Below are 18,697 nucleotides of genomic sequence, written 5' to 3'. Positions count from 1 at the left end.
CTAACAATGAACCACTCCAACAATGGCCACTCCACTTAACCTAGCTTCTTTTTATTGGCTGCTGCCGATTAGCTAATTAATACTAACAATATGCAAGTGTGTCTCTTTAAAGGTCTTGCTCACTGAAGAAAAACACCAAGCACAGACACTCACCTCTGTTGAAAGCTCCTGCCTCTCATTCCAAGTCCCGGCTCCTGCTCACTGAAAATGAACACGTTTAAAACCCATCTACACTTTATTTTAAATGCCATCAGGTGACAGACAGTTAATTTCTTTAACATTAAGTATTTTAATGGCAGTGAGTGTTGAACATTTGTGTTTATACGCTTATGTAGGGCCTTTTTGAATCCTTTGGTGAAAAGAAAGTAAGGCAAGATAATCCCCAGCTGCATAAAAGATAGGCTGCAACAATCTATTTACAAACATCACTACAAGGAGATTTCCATGAGAAAAATTTACAAAAACTGACTCAAACCGGTAAGAAGGTAAAGAACATTACCTTGAACATTTCTGTTTAACAACTGTTTTTGCAGATTCTTTGTTTTTCATTATTTTAGCCTCAAACTGAAAAACAATACAAGTTGCATTGAGAAGTTATTTATACTTCATTTGTGATATCTAATGTTTTAAAATGCAAATCAAACTTCAAAGACTAGCAATTTTCTGATCCTTAAAATATTAAATACAAAATATATTCAAATAACTGCAGGGTTGCAATATTCCATTTCAAAAACAGCAAGACAATTTAGACATAAAAGATTCCAAGAAATTGGCAAATTAAATGTCGAGAGCTAGGGAATCTAGAAACAAGAGGCATAATCCCCAGATAAGCAGCTGGCGATGTAGATCTGAGATAATGTGAAATTTCTTCAATGCAGAAGAGTGCAAATCTCAGTCACAGTATATATTCAAGGCTGAGAGAAAATGTTTTGGACATTAAGAGAATCAAAGTAAATATGGGAAAAAGGAGAGAGAGCGACATTAACTGTTTCTCACTCTACCTATTCTTCCTGCAGTATTTCCAGTTTTGTTCTATTTTGGATTTCCAGTATCTACAGTATTTTCTTTTTGCACTTTTATGGTCAACAATCCCTCAATGGATCACTAAACCAAATGATGGAGCAAGCTCAAGCAATTATATGGCCCATGACTGCTTCTTTTTCTTATGCTTGCTAGGTACTTTGTATGAAACATTTGCTTTGAAAGCATCCTCATGTAGTTGTAGTACCAGCTACAAATGCTAGTATGCATGAAGGAGTCAAGTCTGATTTCATGCAAAACAAGGAAAAGCTGATAATGCTGAAGAGGTCAAGCAGCATCTCCAAAGAAAGAAATGGAATTAATATATCAGCACAGTGATATTCCATCAGGAGGTATTGAAAGTAATTAGGAGCTCTGTCTAGTCTTTGCTTATGACTGAGAAATCATCTTCAACAGCTTGTAGTTTAAAAATTTTATTTTTGAAATTCACAATGGCCTTTTTGTATGGAAGCCTCAAGAGGGTATCTTTAGTTGTACTATTTTGAATTGCAACATAATGGCAATGACCGTAACATGGCCTATCTTTGTAGTCTTGATACTGCCACTACAGAACTGGCAAACTTCAGCTCAAAACTTGTGCCCTTGGTAGCATGTGAAGGATCATCCTATTAGGAACTTGTACAAAAAGTAACATTAAAAATGAGCTAATGCCTCTTTTCAATCTATATACAATTTGTAGATCGAGTCTTTGTAATCTTTCATCCTCCACCAGTATAATACCTGCGTTCTCGGTTTGACTGTAGTATGAAATGATGAACAAATTGACCAAGACCATGACACCCCAATTATCATCTTGGTTTATTTATGTGGTTCCTCCGGACTAACTCGGGAAGTTTCTACAAACAATGCTCCAAATCAGAAAGTAGTCAACTAGCTGACACAGTTCTTGGAGGTAGCAACTAGGCAACAATTGCCTTCATACAACTAATATTACAAAGGGCCTGCAATCACATATGGGCCAGTTTGGGTTAGTATGGCAGATTTCCTTTCCTAAAGGACACTGGTGAACCAGACAACTTGTTAGACAACATGAGAGTGGTATTGTCAGCTCTATTGACATTACCTCTTTTTTCAGATTTATTTCACGAATGAAATTTAGATTCCCCACCTGCTAATCTGAGATCAGATCTCGCATCTCCTGAGCATTAGTCCATGCCTCTGGATCAATGGTTGAGTACATTAGCTACTATTCTGTATTCCTTTCCACCATTTTCCCTTTAACTTTTCAAAATTCTGATGTTTTTAAACCCATAACTTGTAGAGAACAGTAAATTCTCCAATCTACTTCTATTTGTTTGGTACTGAATTCTGATGAAAGATCATCAACATGAAACGTTAACTGTTTTCATCTTACAAATTTTGCTTGACCTGAGTATATCCACCACTATTTTAGGTTTCTAGTATCCACTTGTGAACTCTCAAAGTCTGCTACCCTTCAACTCAGGTGAAGTCTACACCAACCAACCAATCTGCACAATCCACCACTTTATACATTGGGCTAAAGAACCCCATCCCTAATGCCCATTTCTGCAGCCCCTGGGATAATGCCAGCTTCATTCATACCAACCTTACTACTCAAGAAGCTACATTTGGCTCTACGTTTCTCAAATCTGCCCATTTCCCCAACTTTGCCAAGATGGATTATCAGGCAGTAATTACAATATTAGCAATTGGGCCACCACCATTTTCACTAGCCCTGCATAATCCCAGCCTGAGCACAAGTTTGGGGTCATGGGGGCGCAAGGTTTCATGATATAACCAGCATTGAAAGTTTGGTTGCTTTTCTCACTTGTTATGTTTCATTTTGGGAGGAGATATTTTGCCACTAAACCTTCACTCAATGCTGAGCTCACTTGCTGGTATAATTATTCCATTAGTTTACTTGGGTTTTGGGCCCGACCAATGACAAAAGATCTCATGAGGTCAATGATGGAATCGGTAACCACAACAGTAGAAAAGCAACTTACTTTGCCAGAAGTGGTACAAAGAATAGCTCCACATATAATGAAATGTCATTGAAATGTGGCATTACTTTCACTCAGTCATAAAACCTGTGGAGTCAGTGATTATTCATGCAAATATGTTTAACAAAGCAGTCAATGTTTAAGATTTCTCAGCAGGGAATATCATTCAAGAGGCAAAAAATGGCAAATGTTATTTCAAATTAAAATGCAAGATCAGAATCAAAATAAAGTATCCAAAATCTATTGAAAAATTAATGGTGACACCCTAATAAGTGGTCTAGTCCTAGATATCCTATTATTCTTTTTAGTTTATTGCCTGACCCTATTCTGTCATCTCAGTTTCTAAATAACACTACATTTAGAATCATAGAGTACTACAGCACAGAAACAAGTCCTTCGGCCCATCTAGTCCATGCTGCCCGGTTTTCTGCCCAGTGCCATCTACCTGTACCCAGATAATAGCCCTCCAAACCCCTCTCATCCATGCACCTATCCAAACTTCTCTTACATCACAATTGAACCCACATCCACCACGTGCACTGGCAGCTCATTCCACACTCGCGTCACCCACTAAATGAAGTAGTTTCCCCCTCATATTCCCCTTAAATATTTCACCTTTCACCCTAAACTTATGACCTGTAGTTCTAGTCTCACCCAACCTGAGGGGAAAAACCCTGCATGCATTCACTCTATCAACACCCCTCAAAATTTTGTATGCATCTATAAGATCTCGGCTCATCCTCCTGCGTTCCAGGGAATAAAGTCCTAACTTATTCAACCTTTCCCTACAACTCAAGTCGTTAAGTCCCAGCAACATCTGTATAAATTTTCTCTGCATTCTTTCAAGCTTATTGATATACCATTCCTGTAGGTAGGTGACCAGAACTGCACACAATCCTCTAAGTTTGGCATCACCAATGTCTTATACAACTTCAACATAACATCCCAACTCCTGTACTCAGTGCCCTGATTTATGAATGCCAAAGTGCCAAAAGCTCTCTTTATGACCCTATCTACCTGTGACTCCCAGATCCCTTTGTTCTACTGCACACCTCAGAGCCCTACCATTCACTGTGTAATTCTTACCCTGGTTTGTCCTCCTAAAGTGCACCACCTCACACTCGTCTGCATTAAATTCCACCTGCCATTTTTCATCCCATTTTCCTAGCTGGTCCAGATCACTTTGCAAGCTTTGATAGCCTTCCTCCCTGTCCACTACACCCCCAATCTTGGTGTCATCCGCAAATTTGCTGATCCAGTTTAGCACATTATCATCTAAATCATCAATATAGATGATAAACAACAATGGGTCCAGCACTGATCCCTGTGGCACATCACTAGTCACAGGCCTCCAATTAGAGAGACAACCATCTACTACCACTCTCTGGCTTCTCCTGCTAAGCCAACATTGAATCTGATTCACTACTTCTTCATGAATGCTAAGCAATTTAACCTTCTCAACCAGCCTTCCATGCGGGACTTTGTCAAAGGCCTTGCTAAATATCTATATAGACAACAACCACTGCCTTCCCTTCATCAACATCCATGGTAACCTTCTCGAAAAACTCTTGGTTAGTCACAACCTGCCACGCACAAAGACATGCTGACTATTCCTAATCAGGCCCTTTCTATCCAAATACTTATATATCCTGTCCCTCAGAATACCTTCTAATAATTTACCCACAACTGACGTCAGCTTCGTGGGCCTATAATTTCCCGGCTTATTGTTAGAGCCTTTCTTAAACAACAGAACAACATTAGCTCTCCTCCAATCCTCCGGCACCTTACCCATGGCCAAGGACATTCTAAATTTACTCTGCCAGGGCCCCTGCAATTTCTGCACTAGCCTCCAACAAGGTCCGAGGGGACACCTCGTCAGGCCCTGGGGATTTATCCATCCTAATTCACTTCAAGACAGCAAGCACCTCCTCTTCCATAATCCAGATACAGTTTGTGACCTCACAACACTTTTTGCTCAGTTCTATAGACTCTGTCTCTCGAGTAAATACAGATGCAAAAAATTCATTTAAGACCTCCCCCACCTCTTTCGACTCCACGCACAGATGACCACGTTGATCTTCAAGAGGACCAATTTCATCCCCTACTATCCTTCTACTCTTTACATAGCTATAGAAACCCTCAGGATTCTCTTTCATCTTGTCTGCCAGAGGAACATCATGTCCTCTTTTAGCCCTCCTGATTTCTCTCTTAAAAGTGTTCTCTTGCATTTCTTATACTCCTCAAGCACCTCATTTGATCCTAACTGCCTGTACCTGATATGCGCCACTTTCTTTGTCTTTAACCAGGGCCTCAATATCCCAGGTTCCCTAAACCTGTTAGTCTTGCCTTTTATTCTAACAGGAACATATCGATTCTGTACTCTCAATATTTCACTTTTGAAGGCCTTCCACTTACCAAGCATCTCTTTGCCAGAAAACAACTTATCCCACTGCATGCTTGCCAGATCCCTTCTGATGCCCTCAAATCTGGCCTTCCTCCAGTTTGGAATCTTAACCCTAGGACCAGTCCCCATCATTCTCCATAATTAACTTGAAACTAATGGAATTATGATCACTTGATCCAAAGTGTTCCCCTACACTCACTTCTGTCACCTGCCCTGTCTCATTCCTTAAGAGGAGATCCAGTATCGTGCTTTCTCTAGTTGAGACTTCAACATATTAAGGAAACTTTCCTAAACACATTTGACAAACTCTATCTCATTCTGTCCTTTTACAGTATGGGAGTCCCAGTCAATATGTGGAAATTTAAAATCACCTACTATCACAAGTTTATATTTTCTACAACTGTTTACTATCTGTCTACATATTTGCTCCTCTAAATCCCACTGACAATTGGGAGGTCTATAATATAATCTCATTAACATGATCATCCCTTTCTAATTCCTCAGTTCCACCCAAATTGCCTCAGTAGTCGAGCCCTCCAGTATGTTATCTCTGAACACTGCCGTGACATTTTCCCTGATGAGTAATGCCACCCCTCCCCCTCTATGATGTCTAAAACAATGGAACCCCAGAACATTGAGCTGCCAGTCCCGCCCCTCCTGCAACCAAGTCTCACTAATGGCTACAACATCATAATTTTATGTACAGATCCATGCTCTAAGTTCATCTGCCTTACCTACAATACTCCTTGCATTGAAATAGATGTAATTGAGAACATTATTTTTTTGTCCCACCATCTTCAATCTTTGTTTCCATCTTTGCTTGTAGTCTTAACATCTACTTTTCCCACAGCCTCTCCACTTGCTGCCCTGCCACTCTGGTTCCCACCCCCCTGTAACTCTGGTTTAACACCCCAACCACCCCCAAAGCAGAACTAGCAAACCTTCCCGCAAGGATATTGGTCCCCCTCCAGTTCAGGTGCAAACTGCCCCACTTGTACAGATCTCACCTGCCCTGGAAGAGACCCCAATGATTTAAAAACTCTGAAGCCCTCCCTCCTGCAGGATTTGTCCAGAACAGTCTATTAATTTTGTGAGGCATTCACGCTGAGATCAAAAATTAAGTCATTGGATATAATCCTTACCTCACATTTCACAAGACCTTTTGAATCATAGATGACAATTTTGGAAATTTTCCCTCCACAATCTGGAGTGAAGCATGGATCTTTGAGAAAATCCTTCAAAAGAAAAATATGCTCTGACCAATGCAAAATTAAATACAAAACACAGTGATCAGTGTAATTCTTAACAGCTATAATTATTTAAATTTTGGGCTGAACATACTTGAACCAATTTGATACCCATGCATGAGAAATTTATAAACAGCTGAAATTGATATAATTAAAAACTTTAAAAACATTAAACTATTTAAAGGCATAAATATACTGAGAAATTAAAAACAAGCTTTATTTTTCAACTAACTCCAATTGTTTCACATATACACACAAATTAGTTCTCTTATGCACTACATACTATCATCTCTACTGAGGACTGTATTTTCCATTGACAATTTACTTTTGTGTAATGACTACTAGATTGAGCGCAGGAGTGAGGTCAGATCATTTATTGGGATACCCCAAGACTCAGAACTTGGACCATCACTAAACTCTAATATACATCAATGATTTGGACTTCAGTTCAATGAAAGCTAGTTAAAGATATAGAAGCCAAACGTGGCAGTGAAATTGGAAAAAGCTCAGAGTTGTGTGCAACCACATAGAACTTACGTGGGAAAATAACTTGGATAATGTACATATTCCAAGAGTAGTGCGATAGCTTTTGAAAAAGACCAAGGCACGGATGTGACCCCCAAAGTACTTAATGTATGCAATGTAGCAATCAGAGCCAGATTGAACTATACAACTGAAATACATAGCATTAACTTCCCCTTACCCCAATTATCCTGCTACCCACCTACACTTGGAGCAATATAAAGTAACTAACTAACCTACCAGCCTGTTGTTGGGATGCGAGAGGGAAAGTGGAGCACCTGGGGGAAACCCAGGCATTCACAGGGAGAATGCGCAAACTCTACAAGTACAGCACTCAAGATCAGGATCAAGCCTTTCCCTCAGTGTCAACAACCTTTCCCTCAATGTCAGCAAAACAAAAGAGCTAGTCATTGACTTCAGGAAAGGGGGTGGGTGAACATGAACCTGTCTACATCAATGGTGCTGAGCTCGAGAGAGTTGAAAGCTTCTCAAGTTCCTGGGAGTGAACACCACCAACAGCCTGTCCTGGTCAAATCATGTAGATGCCATGGCCAAGGAAGCTCACCAGCGCTTCTACTTCCTCAGGAGGCTAAAGAAATTCGGTTTGTCCCCTTTGACTCTCACCAACTTTTATCAGTGCACCATAGAAAGCATCCTATCTGGATGCATCATGGCTTGATACGGCAACTGCTCTGCCCAGGACCGCAAAAAAACTGCAGAGAGTCGTGGACACAGCCCAGCGCATCACAGACACCAGCCTCCCCTCCTTGGACTCTGTCTTTACCTCTCGCTGTCTTGGTGAAGCAGCCAGCATAATCAAAGACCCCACCCACCCGGGTCATTCTCTCTTCTCTCCTCTTCCATCAGGCAGAAGATACAGGAGCCTTGAGGGCACATACCACCAGACTTAAGGACAGCTTCTACCCCAGGGTGATAAGACTATTGAATGGTTCCCTTATACAACAAGATGGACACGATCTACCTTGTTGTGACCTTGCACCTTATTGCACTGCACTTTCTCTGTAGCTGTGACACTTTACTCTGTACTGTTACTGTTTTCACCTGTACTACATCAATGCACTCTGAACTAACCCGATGTAACTGCACTGTGTAATGAATTGACCTGTACGATTGGTATGCAAGAAAAGATTTTCACTGTACCTCAGTACAAGTGACAATAAAAAACCAATACCAATACCAAAACCCAGGTCAGTGAAGCTGTGCAGAAGCACCAATTGCTGCACCATTGTGCTACCCTTGGGATGGGCTTTCAATTTTCAACCTTGTAAACCAGTTTGAGACACTTAGTTACAACATAGCCACATACACACAAAACCAGTGCACTGAAAAGCCTTCATCCCAATCCTGTGTTGGAACCTGTTATGACTAAAGGCTAAAATATCTGAGGCTTTTTAAGGTTTCAAAGTGATCATTTTAAAGATATTCAAGATAGCAAGTAGGAAAAACTAATTCCAAAATTAAACTCCAAATGATATGGCTCATATTGTAAAAGGGCTATTCAAACCCTATATTGAAAAGTTGCTCTTCAAAAAAAGCATGGAATACATTTTCAGATAAGCAGTGGAGAGTAATCTTATGGTTAATTATCAAATGAATTCTGCAAAAGGATTTTTAGATTTTTTGGGTTGATGGACTAAAAATTGGGCCGGAAGTTCCTATTTGTGCTAATGAGTTTAATGCCAATTGTTAGAAACTGCTAACACATTTATTATCTGTGAACATGAATACATATTCTGAATAATAGTTACAACAGGCAGTTTGATTACTCATTTATTCATTGCTGTAACTCATTTAAAATATCATACAAATTGCTTGTGATTTCTTAATAGTAAAATCAATCGACATTAAACTAAACCATATCTGAGAAAAATAAAATGGCCTTAAACTTTGTCAAAGTGATTATCTAGTTCACAACAAGTTCCAGGAATAATTTGCGCCAATATTATAAGAACATCGATTAGAACGATAGGAAAGTCACTTGGAATTCCAGCAGTATTTAGATGGCAGAAAAATTAAACTTAACTTTTACTATAATGAATCTCAGCATTGGGTACATTTTGATTCCAATTACAGCAAAACTCAACTAGCCACTTACCTAGTTTATGCACAATTACATCCTCATTCACTTAACTGTAGAAATAACATATGTCTACCCTCATTTATAAAGTAAACTAACCTTGTCATTTTTATCTTGAAATGAAGCTGCCTTCAATTTTTTCCAACAGTTGATATGATACTCTAAACGGCACTGTAGGACACATATCACTTGAATAAAACCCTAACACATAAATCAAGATGGTTAGTGGTGAAATTTGCAGATCATGAAATTACTTTATTTCTTTCAAGTACAATGGCTGATTTTATAGGCTATTCACTGTTGAGTAAGAGGTCAGAAATGCCTCTAGATAACTAACAATTAAAAATTATGCCAAGTCATCCAACTATGAATTGCTTTTGAAAATATTCTCCACCTGCTACTTATATACAAAACCCATTACCTTAAAATCTGGGTCTGAGAAGTAAATCTGGGTCTTAGAATGGCCATGGCAATATTGATAGCGGCAGATTGCATCAGGCTGTGGTGGGAATTGACACTTCTCTATGTATTCTTCTAACAATGCCTGAAAGATAAAATTGCTTGGTTAAGAGAAAGAATGACAAATACTAAATGGCAGAATTCTAAAGGGCATGCAGGACCATAGGGAACCGAGTACATATGTGCATTAATTCTTGAAAGTGGCAAGATATGCTGAGAGAGTGTTTAGTAAAGTGTATGGAATCCTGGGATTTATAGAGGCAGAGAGTACAAAAGTAGGTAGGTTATGTTGAACTTGTTTAAAAAAAGTGGTTAGGATACTGCATCCAATTCTGGTCACCTAATTTCAGGAAGAATATGAAAATTCTTGAAGATTGTTGAGCTTTACTAGAACATTTCCAGGGATAAGAAATAAGATTATATTGGAGAAGCTGAGATGTTCTTGGAATACAAGGCTGGGAGAAGATTTGTTTTCCCAGGAGCAAAGTTTGAAAGGAGTTTTAATAGCAGTGTGCAACACAAAGTGCAATTTAGAATGGAGATGAAAAATATGAATGCAACTCACAAAATGACAAGATTCACTGACCCAAATGGCCTAATCTTGGTCCTATATTCTTTAACGGAATTACTGGTTACAAGAGAAACAAATAACATCTTTAAAATGTGTTACCTTTAACTTTTCATTTTGTGTTTCTTCGATTACAACAGTTGTTGTGGGCCACGTTAGTATGCCTGGTACAATCTTACGGTTTACCATAGTTAAGGATTTAGTGAATGGATCTAAAGCATTGGTAAATCTGGGAGGGAAACACAATGGAAAAGGGAGAGGAATTATTGGAGACAAAAATCAATGTCGTGTGTTCCTATATGTTGGAGTCATATTCTAGATATTGGATCAAAACTTAACGCTTTAAGTCCCAGAATCATTGTAGTAAATTTGCACTGTAATTCGTTCAGGGTCTAAGGGTTGACGTCAAAAAATAACCACATTATTCCTGATGAAGTATAATCAAAGCTTTGTGTAACTGAAAGATAACCTCAAGGGTGATTCAAGCCCCTTGACAAAAAGGCCAACATTCTATTAACTTATTTGGCTGCTTTTTTTGTCCCTGGGTATTAGATTTTAATCTTCAGGGATATCTAGATGCCTTTACCTTTCCATACTTTTCACCACAATGAAAATACTTTCATCAGAGCCAAAATGAATAACCCACTCACTTCACCTGTCTATTTTCTTTTGTAACCTCCTGCTTACAACATAGTTATATAACAAAATGTCTCAAGGCATTTAACAGGATTTCATCAAAAATAAAAACTGACATTCAGGCAAGAGGAAACATTAAGGCAAATATCAGCAGCTTGGTTAGAGCTTTGATGTGCAAGTAGAACTAGAGGGGGCAGAATTCCAGAGCTTGGTAACCAGTGGAAGAATAATTAAAATCAGGGATGTTTAAACTACTGGAATTGAAGGTTGGACTGAAGTTGCTGGGATTGTTCTCCTTGGAGTAAAGACAGTTACGAGGTAATTTGATGGACATTTAAAAATCATAGTGAGTTCAGATGAGGTAGATTGAGGGAAGCTGTTCCAATCTGTGGATGGTTCAGGGACCAAGGGGAGGGAGGCACACAATAAAAATTTTGGCAGAAGGTACAAGGAAGATGAGAGGAAAAAATACTTTTACCTCAGAGCAGTTAGGATTTGGAATTTACTGCCTGAGAAGATAGTGGAAACAGAATTACAGCCTTCAAATGGGGTAGTGGCTAGGCAACAGAATATTTTGCAGGGATATGGGAAAAGAGCATGGAATGGGACTGATGGGACTGCTTTACAGTGATCTTGATAGGATGAATGGCCTGCTTCTCTACTGTAGTAATTCTACATGAGCACAGAACACAGGGATAGAGGGCGAATGGGACTTGTTGTATATTAGGACACAGGCAGTAAAGTTTTGGAAACCTCAACTTTTGGGAGGTTCAATGTTTCGATTGTATGCTTTTGTCCTTTTCTTTATCTAGGTACAAACCTGTTCTGCTGAAAGTACACTTTGCCAAGTCCATAGAATGCCAAACAGTCAAGCCGCTGCTCTGGGAATTGCTCCAGAATTTTATTAAATTGATTTTCAGCCTCAGTCAGCTCCTGGTCAAACAAAGTGCAAGTTAGTGGCTCCAAGAAAAACAGCTACAGAAATACCTTAGATTAGATTTGCAGTCTAAACTATTGGCAAGCTTCAAAGGAACAGGTCATTTAACCCTTTATGCCTGAACATGCCATCCATCCTATCAGAATTAAACCATACAGTAACAATCCAGATCTCGATTAAAATATGAAAAACTCTCAACTGAATGGGGTATTGGCACAACCATGCAACCATTACTTCTGTAACTCCAAGCTTAAGGGGTGTGGAGATGGGGGGTTGAGGTGGGAAGCAGAAACTAATCTTGTGGTCCACCGACTAAAGAGATCTCTGGGTCAGACAGTCACGATAACTTACTCGCTACGCCATTCAGTTCAAACACATTCATTTATATTAATAATTGACAATTCACAAAACTCCACAAGTTAGAAAATTATGGTTCTCACCTCAGGCAGTCCAATACCAAGGAGGGCACAGGCATGACCATAGATTATTATCACATAGTCAATAGTGGACAAAGATACTTCCTAATAAAGAAAAAACAATTACTTGAATTAACATCTATAGTCTATGCCTTTAATTAAAGTTATTACATTCTGGGAACCATTATATTGGTTTCAATAAAGCTGACCCCAAAACAAAGTTTTTATAAATGGTTACATGAGTTTTTTGGGTGGGGTTTAGGTAGGACAGAACAGTGCCGAAGGCCACTGTTGCTCCCTTAACTAATCTGAGTACATACAGTATCAAACATTTGATCAATACTGAAGGCTGAGAGGGGAAGCCGATTACAATGAAATTTGAAATTTCAAGCTTGCACTCAAAAGGGCAGGCACAGTAGTGTAGTGGTTAGTGTAACACTATTACAGCGCCAGCGACCTAGGTTCAATTCTGGCCACTGTCTGTAAGGAGCATGTACGTTCTCCCTGTGACTGCATGGGTTTCCTCCAGGTGCTCCTGTTTCCTCCCACATTCCAAAGATGTACGGGTTAGGAAGTTGTGGGCACGCTATGTTGGCACCGGAAGTGTGGCGACACTTGCGGGCTGCCCCCAGAACACTCTACACAAAGATGTATTTCACTGTGTATTTTGATGTACATATGACTAGTAAAGAAATCTTTTCAAAAAAATGTCAAAAACTCCACTTCATATTTTATACAAAAAGGACACATATTTCTCAACACCACCCCCTCCCCCAAACATAATGTCTTCCAAATATACAGAAGTGAAATGCAAATGTAGATGAAACTTCAACTCTTCTGTTGAAGTTTCTTCAAAGAGAAAACCTCTAAATGACAAAATTACCCTAGACCAACCTCAAGTTTTTCTGGATCCAATAATTTCAGGATCTGCAAGAAGGCATGTTCCGCATTGCGGGCACGCTGGTCCGTTAAGGCTACATGCCCAGCATGAATCAAAGACTTCAATTTATCCATCAAATTATCGGAACTGTTTAAAGGCATCGACATCTAACAAAAACAATTTGAGGTTAGTATCTTTGGAGGCAGCTTTAAAATCTTTCAAAACTATGTGTTCATTGTCACAGTCAACATGTGCCAGGCAATCCCAGGGTCAAATGTACCAGGTACAATAACAACAGAAGTAAAGTTGGTTCCAGGAATAAAAAAACTACGCTATTTATAACATGCTGGATGACATACATGTTCTCCCAAGGTTATGAAACCCAGCATATGGACACCCTGTCCACAAGAACAAATGTTTGGGAGACCAGTGGGATGGATTTGCCAGCTGGGTGGGAATGGGGTATTTCTGAGCGCCATTTCTCCCCGTCCTTCCACCCCCAAGTCGCAACATTCGGAGGCTGGGTCAGGCTGAGAACACTGAAAAGATTTACTCACTGAATCAGTGAGGCTGGTTGGCAGCCACTCTTCCTGCATCTGCTCACTCATCCATCACAACTGTTTCTGTGATCCTCTCCCGCACACCATTGTTGTTCATTTCCAACTTATGAACAGTTCAGGTTAAAAAAAAACACTTCTCAGGAACTGCACACTGTGGTAACCCCAGGGACTGCCTGTACTATAATCTAAACATCAGAGGCTTCACGCAGACCTACTGAAGATGACGTCAGCCCATATTACACCCATTCACTGTGCGAAATTCTCGAGAGAACTCATTTTATATGAAAATCAAAAGAACTTCCTTCTGATGCTGGAAATCTAAAATTGAAACAGAAAAATGCTGGAAGTACTCAGCAGGTCAGGCCACAATAAACCTGCCTAGTATTTCCAGCACTTTATTTTTATAACTCATTTTAGGTGCTGTGACCAGATCCTGAACCCACAAACACTTAGCTATGCTATATTTAAGTATCATGCCATGCATAGTTACCTTCTTTGGCCATTGTGAAAGACGACCCTTTAAACCATTTCTTTCCTGGTTCCTTTTGGACTCATTCTTATGACATTCTTCACTTAATGGTCGAGTGGACTCATTCTTACAACATTCACTTAATGGCTGAGCAGATAATTGTGGTTGCTCTCTGGAAAAAAAGTAGTTTACATGAATATACAAACTTTTTTTTAAAAAAAAAATTAAAATCAAGACCCTTTTTGTCTTTGAATGAGGTGGTGTCTGAATAGCACGTTTCAATAGCCAGGGAATGTAATTTAAGAGTGAGCAAAGGATACAGTGGGGTACGAAGAAAGGCTTTTCCACTTAGAAGGTGGTTACAATCACTGTTTAGAGGATTGGTGCAGATTCAATTACAGCTTTCAAAAGAGAATTAGATAAGCAGTTAAGGGAAAATAATTTGCAGGGTTACAGGGAATCATTAACAGCATTTCAAGTATTTGCACTGCAAAACACAAACTCACTAGAGGAGGAACAAGCAAACAATCTCGCACAAGAAAATCCATTCTAAAAGGTTCAATAATGCAAGCAACCTCATGCTAGGATGGATTTTTAAGAGAACTAGAATCACAAAATAATACAAAATTCAAGCATTATTGCAAGAAATAACTGTACATAATTCAAACTGAATCTGCTGAAACCTTGCAGAATTCCAGATCAGCTGAAAGAAATATGGTCTTCTTCCATATCACATTATGTTATCAGACTTACTTTTTGGTGCTTAATTCTTCTTTTAATGCATCAGTCTTTGTTTTTTCAAGATCTGCAGGAAAACAAATGTTCAAAAAAAATTATGAAAAGTGCCAAAACCTCCCCACAAACAAAATGTAGATTTACAGCAAAATAAATGGTGAACTTGTTAAGAAACCAAACAACTCAGCGATAGCCTATCAGAACAAATTTGGAATTTTTCTCAAAAGATGCAACGCATTTAACAATAGAAGTATGGTTACTTTCATCCTGCAGCCTTTTAAGGAATTTTGATTTCTGCTGAATTAAATCTCGAATTCCATCTGAATCACTCTTGCATAATTCTTGAGCCTTGTTATTAGCTTCAATAGCATGTTTGTGTTCTCCCATTGAAAACAAGGCATCACAAAAGCGATAATGACCCTGCCAAATTAAAATCAAGATTTAAAGTGTGAAATTGGACCAAGAATCCTTTTGCAAGGAATTAAAAAAAAGACACATCAATAGTAGACATTATTCAGTTGCTGATCAGAACATGCAAGCACATTAACTTGTCGTTTCTTCAACGTGATGAACAAGATTGCTAACAAAATAAAACGAAAGCGTAGTCTTCCAACTTATTTACAAACATTTTTTGTTCTGTTAGTCAATTCCCATGTTGGGGAAGTCCAAGAGGCAGGTTGGACAAAAGGAACTTATGCTTAAGAGAGTGAGACACTCTGCCATCTAAGACAATAAGCAGAAGGGGTTTAATGATTTATTAATTGAAACACAGGTTAGTATTTCTGGAAGTCCAAATGAAAATATTTCCAGTTCCCAGCAATGGCCAACATCCCAATGCTGAACAGTTTCATGCTTGCCCCAGTTTACACAACACCAAATCTCCCCACTGAACTGTGAGCAATACATTGTTGGAATTACACCAGGTCCTGAGCTCCCAGGTTACTGGCACAGCAGCAAGTAACAGAGGGGATAGCAGGGGTTCACACCTGGTATAGTAGCTCATAGAAGTGATGAGGACAGTGGTTTGTGACAGGCTTTCTATGTGGATAATCCTGTAATAATCTTTTTTGGTTCTGATTCAATTAGTACTTATTTTCTGGGAATGCATCTTGGATAGGGATATAGGTCATATGCAGGCAGATGGGATTAGTTTGGATTAGCATCGTGCTAGGCACAAACACTGTGGGCCAAAGAGCCTGTTCCTGTGTTGTACTCTATGTTTTATTAACCAAAATACCAGTGTATGCATGCACAGCAAGGTCGTGTAGTCTGGCAGGTTAATGCCAACTAATAATTTTATTTGTTTATTGAAACAAATTGAGTCATCTTTAACAAAAAGGTGTTATCCAAAGTTCGGCTGAAAGCATCAATTCTCAGAATTAAACATTATTAAGATTAGTTTTGAAACATGACAGAACTATGAGATTCAACATAATTATCCTACAAGCAAGAAGTTATTAGAAATTACAACTGAGACAAGCTTTAATAAGTGTCTCTAATTATCTCTCAATTACATATTCTATTCATAATAATGTGTCTATATCATTAAAATTAGGTTGGATGCATACATTATAAACATCTGAATTAGTTCACTGTAAGTATTGCATACTGGTTCCAGTGACAATACTAAGCCTTGCACTTACACATAAACTGGTTCTCAATGTATCATCACATGAAATTTGAGAAGTAAGAGATGAAACAGGGCGAGATGCTAAAAGCCAGTTGGGAGTGGGTCAGAGAGGAATGAAGCGCAAGCATAAAAAACTCACCTTGGTCCAATCAGGTTTTAAGATTATGGCTCTTTTTCCATCACCAAGTGCTTTTCTAAAAAAAGGAAAATAGAAGTACTTTGAACAACCTATCAATTGAAAATAATTAGTTACAAGAAAAGTGCAATTATTTCAGTGACAACTGATTTTTTTTTAAAAAGGTAACTAATTCAGTTAAGAAATTGGATACTGCTAGGAATGCTGCCTACAAGATCCACCCTCAGCAAGAAGTCAATACCACCAAGTGAAGAGGAGAGAAAAATATTAGAACAGAATTTTGACAGAACCAAGCTAAAACTGGTTTAGCAACTATCTGCCCCTTTCTTGCTCTTGTGCAATATGCAAACTTTAACCAGATAAAGCTTCTGATTAAATTTTAATCTTTGCACAAGAAAAGCTGACTTAATAACAATCCAACTGTGAATCATTATGAGCAACATTGATGTTTGCACATCCCCTTGCCCACTGTCTCTCAGTCAACTATAAAGAGTTAAAGTAAAATCCAAACCATTAAACCTCTAACCTGAAATTGAAATGCCATTCACTGAATGAATGGAACAGAAATTGCAGAAAGGATCAATGAAGCTTTTCACAGAACATAATGTTTAAAACTTTGTCCAGATGTATTCTGATGTATTTATTCAATTCAAATAGTGACCACACAATGACAAGCTCCCGTGAAGAGAAACTACCAAGCTGCAGGTCAGTCTCGAAAAGTATAGAAAAGAAAATTACTGGCACCACAGTCCTAAACCTTGCACATTTCAACAAAATCACTTTTCATTCTACAAAATTCTAGACGGTATAGATCAATATTCTTTAATCTCTCGCAGTAAAAGGATTCAAAAACATGAAATGGAGGATACTTCCAAGCAAACTCCAAGTCTCATTTCCTCCAAAACAACTTAGTTAAGTGAGAGAAAGGTGATTGCTGAACTTTACAAATTCAAGATATTTTATTCTGGAATTCAAGTGCAAAAGAACACTCGATACATTTTTAAATCTCAAATCTTTCTTTTTCAATCTTTTTTATTAGTTTTCAAATTAATACAGATTAATATATAACATCAATGTTTGTACATGTAATACAAAGAGATTGGGAGAACAATCATGGCATGGATAATCATAAAAAACAATAAAGTATATAAAAAATCTGTAGATCCAATGATCTCTTAGTAAATGGATATAATATAAAAGAAAGGAAAGAAAAAGATTTATTATAAAATATAAAAGAAAGAAAAAAAACCCCAAAACAATACGAAAATTTATAAACAGTATATCAAACCAAACTAAGCTATAAATCTCAAATCTTTCTGATTGAATGTTAACCTATCAGGGATGCCAAGAGGCAATACCGACTCAAAATAGAGTCCCTGACCAGCTGTCAGTTATGGCAGGGCTTACATGCCATAACAGGCTACAAGACGAAGTCGGGCTGCATAGCTAACAACAGCGCATCCCTTCCTGATGAACTTAACACATTCTGTGCACCTTTTGAACAAAAGGGAAGTGGATTGTAACCATCCACCCTGACAGCCACCAACACAGCTGAACCTGTGATCACAGTGGAGGACGTAAGATCAGTCTTCCGGAGAGTGAACACGAGGAAAGCTCCTGGCCCAGATGGTGTCCCGGGCCATGTGCTCAGATCTTGTGCTGATCAGCTGGCAGAAGTATTTGCGGACATATTCAACCTCTCCCTGCTTCAATCTCAGGTTCCCTCCTGTTTTTTAAGAAGACCACTATCATCCTGGTACCAAAGAAAAGCAAGGTAACATGCCTCAACGACCACCGACCAGTGGCTCTGACATCCACCATCATGAAGTGCTTTGAGAGGTTGGTCATGGTTCACATCAACTCCAGCCTACCAGACAACCTGGACCCATTGCAATTTGCCTATCGCCGAAACAGGTCTACAGCGGATGCCATCTCCCTGGCCCTACACTCAGCTCTGGAGCATCTGGACAGTAAAAACACCTACGTGAGACTATT

At 38.8% G+C, this 18,697-nt stretch overlaps 1 protein-coding gene across 1 annotated transcript in view; it reads right to left on the bottom strand.

Annotated features, from left to right (window-relative positions):
• Positions 1 to 18,697, bottom strand: part of ttc3 (tetratricopeptide repeat domain 3) — an 87,739-nt gene that overhangs the window by 38,497 nt on the left and 30,545 nt on the right. Inside the window, exons 11-22 of the mRNA XM_052014742.1 lie at positions 16,706 to 16,760; positions 15,197 to 15,356; positions 14,955 to 15,006; positions 14,223 to 14,373; positions 13,187 to 13,339; positions 12,317 to 12,397; positions 11,760 to 11,872; positions 10,406 to 10,532; positions 9,698 to 9,820; positions 9,376 to 9,477; positions 6,552 to 6,644; positions 500 to 564 (exon numbers count right to left, since the gene is read on the bottom strand). Coding sequence (XP_051870702.1) covers positions 500 to 564; positions 6,552 to 6,644; positions 9,376 to 9,477; positions 9,698 to 9,820; positions 10,406 to 10,532; positions 11,760 to 11,872; positions 12,317 to 12,397; positions 13,187 to 13,339; positions 14,223 to 14,373; positions 14,955 to 15,006; positions 15,197 to 15,356; positions 16,706 to 16,760 — 1,275 coding nt within the window. The remainder of the gene's footprint in view (positions 1 to 499; positions 565 to 6,551; positions 6,645 to 9,375; positions 9,478 to 9,697; positions 9,821 to 10,405; positions 10,533 to 11,759; positions 11,873 to 12,316; positions 12,398 to 13,186; positions 13,340 to 14,222; positions 14,374 to 14,954; positions 15,007 to 15,196; positions 15,357 to 16,705; positions 16,761 to 18,697) is intronic.

The sequence above is a fragment of the Pristis pectinata genome, chromosome 4, assembly GCF_009764475.1.
Source record: "Pristis pectinata isolate sPriPec2 chromosome 4, sPriPec2.1.pri, whole genome shotgun sequence".
In the NCBI taxonomy this organism is placed as follows: Eukaryota; Metazoa; Chordata; class Chondrichthyes; order Rhinopristiformes; family Pristidae; genus Pristis; species Pristis pectinata.
The sequence above is the reverse complement of the archived record's forward strand: the minus strand, read 5'-3'. Positions and strand labels throughout refer to the sequence as shown.